Source organism: Homalodisca vitripennis, chromosome 7, assembly GCF_021130785.1.
Source record: "Homalodisca vitripennis isolate AUS2020 chromosome 7, UT_GWSS_2.1, whole genome shotgun sequence".
Taxonomy (NCBI): domain Eukaryota; kingdom Metazoa; phylum Arthropoda; class Insecta; order Hemiptera; family Cicadellidae; genus Homalodisca; species Homalodisca vitripennis.
Window position 1 is genome coordinate 21,904,510 of NC_060213.1, and position 11,875 is coordinate 21,916,384.

General features: G+C 32.0%; 2 protein-coding genes across 2 annotated transcripts in view; both read right to left on the bottom strand.

Moving 5' to 3' along the window:
- LOC124366998 overlaps positions 1–11,875 on the bottom strand; it is a 413,006-nt gene that overhangs the window by 205,501 nt on the left and 195,630 nt on the right. The window lies entirely within an intron of this gene.
- LOC124367001 (GTPase HRas) lies at positions 5,444–10,814 on the bottom strand. The gene has a single exon (XM_046823658.1). It carries the CDS (start codon positions 10,586–10,588, stop codon positions 10,025–10,027), a length of 564 nt encoding a protein of 187 aa, XP_046679614.1. The 5' UTR covers positions 10,589–10,814; the 3' UTR covers positions 5,444–10,024.

Consider the following 11,875-nt stretch of genomic DNA (forward strand, 5'->3'; position numbering starts at 1 on the left):
ATTGAACAATTACTTTTAAAAAAAAAACATAAAATAAACAATGGTGGTTGAACTGTTATACCGGAGGGTTGTTTGGTATTTGTCAGGGGATGCTGCAACCCTTTCTAAAACACCGACGATGACCTTGTTGTATTGCTACTCAGGCAGTATGTGGACGAGTAGCAGTATTGAATGATTTTCATGCTTCAAAGGTAGCTAAGTACTGAGGTAACTCATCAGGAGTTTACAACAAAAGAACAGCATTACTACGGGTTGAGTGCCAGTAACAGTTTATTCTTGAAATGCCCAATCACTTGATGCAGATAGATTTTTTGTCTCAGACTATAGAGTAAAAAAATGGAATAGGAATTCTAGAACTGAGTACGTGTCAATAGTTGTGTATTAGACTTTAAAATGTGGCAATAAATTTTGAAATACAAAATTTCTTGACTGCAAATTAGGCTTAAAGTTTTCAATTTATTCTTTAAATTTAATTTTTCCCCCTTTTTTGTTCACATTCTAAGCCTGCACACTTCTTGAGTATAGATAAGAAATATTTTTTTTTTTTTCAGTAAAGGAAACTTTTTAAATGCAAGAACCACCCAGTATTCACCATGTAAAGGTAGTGGCTTCTTGATTTCCATCTGTACCATATTTAACCTCCCCGGCACCATGGTCTTCTTAAGCATGAACTGTTTTTTTAAAACACAACTCAAATGTTGCATTGAAGAAAAAAGAAGGTTTTATTAGACTTCCATAAATTTTAAATATCAAATAAAAGCCATGATGACATATAACTTTGATGATGATTTTGGGAGAAGTTAATTAAGTTTAGTTGTCTAACCTTACTTTCATTACTGTTTTTGAACATATGTATCTCATTCAATTGTACATTCAGATTTGCCATAAAATATATAGATAGATATCTTTATTGATCTTTTACATGGAATGGATCTCGTCACAATATGATGCAATTACATCTTGCAAGTTAAAAACAGATCAAGAATTACATTCAAATAAATATACATTACATATAAACAATGGTAATCAATCGTGCAGTAAATTCATAGTTAAATCACGGGCATAATACCGTTGAATCGAAGCAATAGTTAATAAGTTAAAAAGTGGTTTTTAATAATATTAAGTTAAAAAGTTAAGTAGACTAATAGCAATGTAAAAAACAAACAAAACGTGCAACCCAGTGCAAGAAATTAATTTAACTTAACATGTGAACGTAACATGGAAAAATGATACTTTTAAAATTGTAACATAGGCAAAAGGATAATCAAAATAAGCTACAGTTTAGGTAAAAATTAAAATACACATGTAACTTATATCTACTCAAACATTAACATGCTAATGTCAGAACTGTAAAATTCATCAAGTTTGTAAAAAGGTTTTTTCAATAAGCCAGTCATGCATGACTTTCTTAAATCGTTTTACACTGACATTCTGAGCACTTAAATGTAATTTATTAAAAAGCGATATAAATATGTACATCAACATCTGAAGTTAAGACAGCAAAAAATAAATATAGGCCTGCCTATATTTGATTCCAGCATCTAAACTCAAGTGGTTCGTATGATAAAAATTGAAACAACCATTTATCCAAATAAAATTTTACATTTATAATATTAGTAGAATTTTATATCTGCACATAACATAACATTGGATGTTGGCAGTTTGACTTCATGGTACCATTTTGTAAGCAACTTGAATTATTTCAGTTGCTATTCTGGCACAGTTAAGTGCTACCCTCTTCATTCTTGGAATTTTGAGTCTTGTCAGAGGATTAACAATTTTGAAATAACCAGAACTTTGTAGTGATCTGTTTGAGTTTGACAACAATACGGACAATTCAAGTGTATTTTTATTTATACATTTCCAAGATTTTCTGAAAAATAAATACTTCTGATCCTTGAAAATACATTAACAATTTTAAAATAAACTATACAATTTTAGTGCTATGTTCTGTACATGTTTGATAATAGTAGAAGTGGATTTTAAATTTTAAATGGCCAAAACTGAATTGTCTACGGTAAATGATTTATTGTGTGTAAGTGATTTCCATATTTTAAAATTTACTCTATAAATGCAAGTAATTATAAAGTGCCACTTCTTTTCAATAGTAAAGCAAATAATGGTGTACAAATTGTGTGTGCATTTATTCACGAATTCTGTCAACTTCCACCTGAGCCAACCACTGCTAATTCCACTACCTTCACCACTTGTGGAAGGCACGTTACACAGATGTCACAAGATAGAAGGAGTTGGAGGAAGCGTAAATACTCAAGTAATGCAGTTTTTTAGAGGCAAAAAATTTTTTTGTTAATTGTCCTAAATTAATGCAGAATTCTACGAAAAAAATGTTAGAAGGGTCAAAAACGTTCAATAAGTCTTTAGAAAACTCGAGATATAACACTAGTTGGATCAGGTTTGTTGTTAGTTATATGACGCTCTTGTCAGACTACGGTCTCAGCTATATCCTTATGGTTTGATTTTAATTGTAATTTGAAGCAGCAAATGTTTCTTTATGAATAAATGGAAAACAATTGTGAGCAATGATTAAAGATTTCTTTTTAAAAGGTTTAACCCCAAAGGAGATCAAAGCTGAGTTAAATGAAGTTCATGGTACATCTGCAACTGTGTATAATTGGGTAAATGAGTTTAGATGTGGTCGTACACCCTCAAAAAAATTAACAACTTTCCGGACGTCCAGTGGAAGAGACTATCCACAGTATAATTCACAAAATGCATGATACAGGTTTTGATAGTCTATTAATAATGTGTATATTATACTTGAATTCTTCGAAAATGTCAACAGCTACAGATAAATACCAATTCTAAACTTACATGTGCTTTGTCTTGACTTTACTTCATGTGACTTTTCATATTATACCTGTATTTGAGTGATCGGCAAATCAGTCAGTATTTCGCTAGCCACAGTGTGTTCAATTCAGCACGAAAAATTACCTGTGCTTTGCATTATGGATGCTGCGTTATTTACAGAGGAGAATAAATACAATCTTGTGATCGATTCTGAGGCCGTTTTGGTGCTTTTCAATCTGAATCCTGATAAGTGTTCGTATCAATACATAGAGGAATTTTTAGGTGTAGACGGTGAGATCAGCTAGTAAAGTGATTGAAATAGTATTTTGGGATATACAAGAATAGTTTACATTGATTACTTGAAAAAGGAAAAACAATAAATGGAGGGGGATCATACAATGTTAATGTACCGTTTGAACGTAAAAATCGAGGAAAAAAATGCACTCCCATCAAGACAAGCATAACTTTCCCAGATACATGTTTTTCTCTGTAAACAATGTCAAACTGATGATGCCTTAACCGGCGAAAGCGCTTTTTTAGTAAATTTAATGTGGAAGTATATAAAAAATGTCTTTTCCATTATAACTTTCCCAGTTTCAAATTATATATATTTGGACACAAGTGACTTTTTCAAAATTGTACAAATGGTACAGAGAAGGTTATCTCTCAAACATATACCTATTTTGAAATCCTATGTTTTGGATGGCTAAAGCATTGGAAGAAAAATTAATAAAAAATGACTACAACACCGACTCATCAATAATCTTCTAAGTAAGCTTAAGGTGTGTTAGCAGTTTGTGTCATATAGATTTTTAGTGGGACACCTATGTGCAAACTTTTGTATATTTTATACTTTAATACCATGAATGAGCTCTTTCATTTGAGTCATAGGTTGTCACTTTTATTATATGATTTAACTACACCCAAATGTACTGTTTGTTTTCTGGCAGGATTACAGTTAGGGTAGGTGGTAGACAAAGTATAGGTATGGACCTGATCACAGTCTCCAAAAATGTGATGGACACAAATCTTATGACAAGTAACATACAAGTGTAGACTGTATAATGTCTGCATTGGAAATGCAGACTCTGCACAACATAGCTTCTTCAACGTAAATACTGCAGTGAGAATTGGTCTGGGGTAAGGTTATATTTAATAGGTCTTAGCTTGTTACTTACTTTCACAATTAGTTGGGAAAATTCATCCAATAGAAGCTTCAGGTTTTAAACTTTAAATCTGAGCTGACGACTGTGTTATTTATTGGTTGGGAAAGCCTCATCATCAATCTTATTTCTGTAGAGAACGCCTTGCCTCCAAAGTTTCCTGTTGTCATTTAGGGTTTCGTGAACTTGGAACTGAGGAAGTCATAACATAGAATTAACTTAGTTCTGGGTTCATACCTGACCATCTTTCAGACAGAATTCTTTGCCATTCATCTTTGTGTCTCAGTCAAACTCTTTGTAATGCCAAAATGTGCAAGGATGGATGCCAAAATGTAACTTAATGGAGTCATGCAGCTCTGAAAACACTTGGGGGTTACTCTTTCCGATTCTACATTGGCCTAATACGGGCTTTCAACACTCAAGAATCCTGCCTATCTGATCTGTAAAAAGGTTGTCTTATTTCAGATGTGTCATACAATCAATGCACAGAAAATGTGTAACTGTAATACACTTAACCAGCCCAAACCACTTTCTCTGTTAAAGCATGATGAGCATCATTTTTGAACTTTTTACATCACTTCCACAGGAATTCCTGATCAGTGTCAATTCACCTGCTGTGGTGTGCAGTATATCAGGATTATATCAATATTTTAAAACTTTCTTGCCATCCACTTTGACTTTGTTGTGTGTGTCATCACTATGTGTTTGAATTTGTCTGCATATAAAACCTTATTTTTTACGAATTGACACCTGAAGAAGACAACAGATACCATTTCTTGAAACTTCGTATTTTTGTTGTAACAAGTAATGAAGGCAAATATCCATAATCTGTTATTGTATCAAATCATACACTATCAATAACACTAACTTGCAATGAACTAGTGAAAAGAGCCATTCAACACATGTCTGCACATATAGGCGCTCATTAAGCCAGTACAAGCTTCATGCCACAATGTAGATGCTAAGACTTTTCTGTATCATTTATGTCTTTGAAGATCATCAACTTCATTCACAGAACAAGTTCATAATATTCAATAATACACAATTTTTAACACTGTATATTTGATAAATGGACTTGTGGTTTATAAATATAGCTAGTACCCCATGTAGCTTAAATAACCCCATGCCTGATGTAAAGATAATCTTGCAATAAATAATACAAATAACAAATCTTTGAATAACTTGTGTACCAAAAGTTTCAAAAATATTTGTCTAACGATATCAGAACCACAGTGTAACAAGTTTTACCATGGACTGTTACCAATTACATTTATTTTTAATTAAACTGTGTGTTTTATAAAACTCTGAGCTCAAAATCGAGTTTTTGCCTTTAGGATGGTCATAGTATATACAAAATCCAACTCCACTATAGGCTAGAACATAGCTTGATGCAAATGCTGGGGTACTTTGAATTTAGGTTCTATATTCTCTGATGCTATTAGTGGTAAAAGGGAAGAAAAAACAAACTGAACTCGTGTTTGAAAATTAGTTGTACTTTAATATTTACCTATTAATTATTAAAATTGCACAAAATAGAAAATGTTTATTTGGCAAGATTTTAAATAAAACCTATAATTTATACAAATAATTTAACAATAAAAAGTAACACTAACTTTACATTAATTTTAAACTATGCGTACAAATACTTTTACAATATTAATAAAGCCTGTCAGCGTAAAACTCATCACATTCTGAGTCGAGATTAATAAATTGTGCAGTAGCCTCTCACTATCGTAATTAACGTTATCGAATTCTAAAATAATAAAAGTAAAACTGCAATATTTCATCACTTTCAGGATTTGAACATCACCGTAACAAATTGTAACAACCTCAAAGCGCCTACTGGATAGTCAAATATGATTTAAATGTGTACATCATGTCTATTCATCTAATAAGTTAACATTAAAACTGTAATGCTGCTTACAGAAGTCTATTTCTTTGGTTTGAGTAAATTTCTACTGTAATTTACAAAAAATAGAATTTTAAATAACCATTATAACAATGACAACAACAGATGAAGGGAAAGACCTATATGTTGTGTAAAAGTCAAGTTTGAGAAACACGTACGTGTTCGGTGTAGTCTAATCGAACCAAAGTCTACATTAGGCTATACACCAACAATCAGTTCAGTTACAATACGGAATACACTTTGATTGGAGGAAAGGCTGTGCTAGACGAGAATAAAATTGCAAGTTGACATTATTTAAACACCCAAAACAATGAATTAAAATGCTTAGTTACAGGAAAGCTACGACTTAGTGCAAATTCCCTAAGAATATTATAATAACAATTATTTAACATCTAAAGACAACTTCTCAATAAAAGTGCAAGTAAGTTGATAGACGTTGATGGTAAATAAACTTATTTACATGTTTGTAAAGGGCGATCTTTCTTTTATTTGAGGGCAGAATTATTGCTCTCCCAACTTATATACACACACAGTAAAAGTCAACAGAAGTCAGTGATTTAACTTCAAGGGTTTCTGTTGAACAGTAACATTTGGCATTAATTTGAAGATTTCATAGTAACTGTCATTAAATGTTAACAATAATTATAAGATAGCGCTAATAATAATTAAATTAATTAATTAATTTAAATGTTGCTCTGAACAATTTTTTTTAATCACTTGTTTCATAGAGAATGCACATATTTCCCGTGGACTAAAATGGTTTTACACTTATAAATCATATTCATAAGACCTTTTGACAAAGTTTGACAATCTTGCTATCAGGAAATAAGCCTAAAGAAAAACCAACAAGAAACAATAAAAAGATTTTGAATACATTTTCAAGAGTAAAGATATTGATAGCTTATATAAAAACACATTCAGGTATACAGTTAGGCTACAATAAAAGTTACATAAGTTTGAAGCTTCCAAACAAAACATTTTTTTTATTCATGTCACTAAATTTAATCATACAAACTGCATATAAAATACATGGCATTTTATACAAATTTTTGTTTGTTTTGCAGGCCTATTCAATTAATGTTTTGTATATATAACTATTCATCACTTAATTAGTAATACTTGTGCTAATAACTGCAGTTTCAAACCAACAGAAGAGAACAAATTTCCAATAGAGACTTGATAAATTGTTAATACGCTTTACTCAGAACACTTGTTATGCTTCAGTGTAACATAAAACAAACAGATAGTGTGTTTGCCTTGAAGGCTATAATGTGTCTACATTGAATGCTTATGTCTAGTTATTCTAATATCAGAAAACAAATTTTCCAACACTGAATTCCCAAGTTTACATTTGAACATCTGCCCTGCTAAGATAATAGGTTACAGTACAGGTTCAAACTTATATCCAGTATCAAACATTTTTTTTACAGAAAAAAAAATATTTTTCTGTAGGTACCACAACAAAGTTTAGCTTATTAAAATATTAGGGTCAAAGTATCTTGTTGCCTTCTGAGCTAACATTCTTAAATAAGAACCTAGTTATTTCAATTAATATAGAGTAGAGAAAACACAATAAATTATTTGTTATTCCACTAAGTTAAAATAATAGTTTAGGTCTACTACCTAAATGACTTGAGTTCTAAAATATCCGTACATAATGTCACATTTTTTCAAATATCGCCTATTTATAATACAATCGATATTAATAAAATTATTCTGCTTAGCTGCAGGATATGACCACTAATAAACAGGCCTACAAAACAATTTGTAACAATGAAACAGTTGATGCTGATAATAAAAGTCGAGGATTTGTGTGTAATATTACCCTCTGCAAAAAATGATAGTTTTTTCACAGAAACTGTGATATATCAAAAAATACATACATAGTATAGTGTGTTCATGCTTTAAAAAATAAATAATAAAATGGAACACTACAATAAGGAATAGATATGTAGTGGAAGTATATATTTTAAAACGGAAAAATTGTAGCTTGTAATTTATTAATGCTCTAAGCACAGATTTTTAAAGATCTAAACAGGTAGTAGGAAGAATTGATTTTTAATGATTTGCGATGGATCGGACTGGAGGTGGTAGGTGCTCGGCTGGTGGAACTGGTACTTGACAGATCGCTTTGACCCGCTGCCAAGAAAGGCAGTCTTGTCATCATTCAATCACAAAAAATAACGCTCAACGATATCTTGGTAAGATCAGAGCAGAGCTACTTTCAAATACCTTGGTGAACGGTAGTGAAACTAGACAAGAACACTCAAAATAATTTGTCACCAAGAATATCACAGGAGAATTAAACACTTAAAAACTCCTTTCTTAAAATATTTAATTAAGGACTCAAGATAACTAGAGGAATTCCAAATCAAAGAATGACATCTATCTTGTCAAGGTAACACTGGAATGTAAATTTCGACTGCAAGTACCGAACTTAAATGACAAACACTTTGAGGCTTAAACGTAGAACTGTGCTGGTGACGACACCATTGAGTCTGTAGTTGCTAAGGCACATCAACCTCGGGGACTGACAGTAAACACAGGAGGATGCGCTGAATGTCGCCGAAGGCCTACACCTCAGGGAGTTGTTGTTAGCTCAAAATAACATGAAAAAGGGTTTAGGCCTGCCTATTACTTACACGGGTAGAGAACAAAGGCAGAGTATCATAAGCAGACCTGGTTTTTAAATCACTAAGGGCTGCAGGCCACCACAACTAACTATCAATTAGAAATATCTAAACTGTTGAATATAAAAACATTTGACCTATACATATACATAGTTAATAATTGCTAGCTGTTTTTATTTCAGAGAATAACACTATTGCTTAATACAATCTTAAACGCCAACAATATAATTCGATTGGACCATTATTGTCCCAAATTAATTAAAAAACAGTTAAATCATGTTTATTAATGATCCCGTAAGTACAATAGGGATGTATATGTATTATTTATGTCACAAGGAGCCAGAAGACTCATAGCCTTCAACATAGTAAAAAATAGCTAAATGTTTTTTGTTGCAATTTGTAAATTATACATGGCCTAGAGAGCTTTTTATTCATTATTAAATTATTAATTTTCTAAGATATAAAAACAGCCGAGCTATACTGTAATTTGAAATACCTATAACGTAATTTGGTTTCAGTAGTTACATCGTGGATTCGTTATTCATGAATATCGATGATTCAATTGGTGGCTGCTTATTATACTGTAACCTCACTAAGAATAATCATCAATATTTAACATAGAACAGAACTATTGATATTTATAAATTGATAACAGCATATATTACTTTAATATGTGATAACACAAACTCATAAAGATATAACGAATCGTAACCGACTAAACAAAAAAAAGAATAAATAGAAAATTTGTAACAAAACCTTTTACAATTTTTTATTGTGGGTACTAATTGAAAATCACTATCAAAGTGGTTAAAATGTTTATATGTAGGTACCAGTGTTTCCAGCACTAATCATCTTCAAAAGCTATTTTATTTTCTAAAATTAATTGTCACTCTTTTAAATGAAAATCATGTTTAGAATAAATATTGTGTGTACTGATAAGTTATTTGTCGAAATTAATTAATCAATACTGGATTAAAGCTTATTATCAATAGTTTTTATTTTGAAAATATAGTTTGTTAATATTAATATAAAAATCAGGTCCACATAATGAACTCTAACCATGAACTAATCAAAACCATTGACAAAGAGCTCAGGCATGATGAAATAGAAAAATCAAGATAAAAATTTAAACTAATCTGAGCTTTGAAGTTCTTGAAAAAAGGAGAAGAGGAAGAAAATGAACGGTGAAAAAGTAAAGAGAAGATAGAAGATTTTCTGCTAAGAAAACTATCATTTCAGCTTTTATGAAATTGTTACTAGCGAATAAGTACGATCAAACTCATAAGCGGGCGTGATTCAATCTACATAAGATTATAAACTAATATTTTTGCTTCAAATAATCTCTTGGTATAGTTTAATTTGTTTTTAACTTAAAAAATGTATAACTTCGAATGAGCGACATAGTATAATATATACAAAAATAGAGTTAAGTAAAAATAATTCACAAATCTACTAATACTATATTATGGGCTAAATTAAATATATGGCTGGCTGTAAAATTTTAAGGGTTATATTTAAAGCAAGGAGCATAATTTCTTTTTATTCGCCCCTTTCTGTTTTTTTCCTTTACCTCTTTCCTTATCTTTCCTGATTTCTCTAACAAGCGTGTAGAAAGCATCATCAACGCCCATTCGAGTTTTAGCCGATGTTTCAACAAGTGGTATACCATACTGTTTAGCCACTTCTCGAGCTTCATTCATTGAAACAGCCCATGAAGATAAATCACACTTGTTCCCAACAAGTACCATAGGGACTTCTTCTGCATCCTTCACTCTTTTGATTTGTTCCCGATAAGTTCCAATATCTTCAAAAGACTTTATGCTGTTGACAGCAAACACAAGCAAAAAACCCTCACCAGTCCTCATGTACTGGTCCCTCATGGCACTGTATTCTTCTTGGCCAGCAGTATCAAGAATGTCTAATAAACACGTTTCTCCATCTATGACTACCTGCTTTCTATAAGAATCTTCTATAGTAGGGTCATACTCATCTACAAAATGATTTTGTATTAACTGAATAGTCAAAGCACTTTTGCCCACACCACCAGCCCCCACAACAACCAACTTATACTCAGTCATTGCTTTACGGAGAAACAACTCCCGTAAGTACGAAATCGTGTAATATTTATTTATATCACCTGTGAGTAAACTGCAAATATGACAGATGTGTTACTGTTTCCATAGACAACACAACAAAACTTTCATTGAAGCGATGTTATTATTCACTCAACACAACAGTACACTGACATTTCTATCCTGTCTGCACCCATTTTCATTTTCTGGAATGGAATAAGCCGTTGAAGTTGAATCATACGTTAATCAGCTGACTAGCAGAACAAAATTGACGTAGGGGAAATTCCCATAAAATCAATGGCCTTTGGTGGAGGTGGTCTTGAAAGGTTGTGCAGCCAGTAGCAAAGAAGCCTGACATATCTTTATCTTGTGTGAGGCTGCTCTGCAGAAAGATTTTAGATCGCGGAAGTGCTGTGTAGTGTAATTCAGAAATTGGCACTCGAGAGCAGCTCTCGTGACCTGACCTAATATCTGTAGCGATAAATGTTTTTCAATAACTAGTGTTTTAGGTCTCTTTTTATTTGAAGTAGGAGCAGATGTAGATCACGTTTTAGCTCATGTAAAGGGACGTATTCATAGTTACAATCCATTTGCATTTCAATCAAGCAAAACACATGTGCTTGTATCTTCTCCAAACTTTGATGTCGCCTTTCAGGTATGGGGACTAAACAGTTAAACGGAATTCAGATACGGGTGTGACTAAATGGATTTAATGAGTTTAGAAAGTTGATACTGAAAAATGTCCAACTGGATCGGTGGAATAAGTTTGATGGCCATCAGATTCTTTCTGTGTTAAATGATTAAATCCCTTGTGGAGTTGATGGTCATATCCATTTGTTACTGCACTTTCCCGGATGCCTAAAATGGCCTGGGTATAATCTGTTTTTAAAAGGAAGTATAACGAATTTGATATCTACACTATAGATATCTCCTTCCGATAGTCTATATAATTATTAAGATAGGGTAATATATGGGCAGCTGACTCTGCACCTGGAGGGAAATAAACTCCTAGCTGGGAGGCAGCATGACTTCAGAAGATTAAAATAAGGAAAATTGACATTAGTTAAACCTGCCAATGGCTACGTTGACGTGATCGAGGCTAGAGGGTGGTATCGCACACTCGATAACAACAATCGAATAACAAGTTTAGGCCTCTAATTAAAGTTTACTTTTAGGCAAATAGAAAAACTTCAATTTGATTAATTTTAGGCCGATAATAATTTTTTTTATTTTTGCTAAAAAAAAACAAAACATTTCATTTGAAATTAAATCTATTAAGAATTTATAATATTG

What these genes read in the sequence shown, in the direction of transcription:
- LOC124367001 (XM_046823658.1), bottom strand. Translation starts at nt 10,588, where the DNA reads ATGACTGAGTATAAGTTGGTTGTTGTGGGGGCTGGTGGTGTGGGCAAA.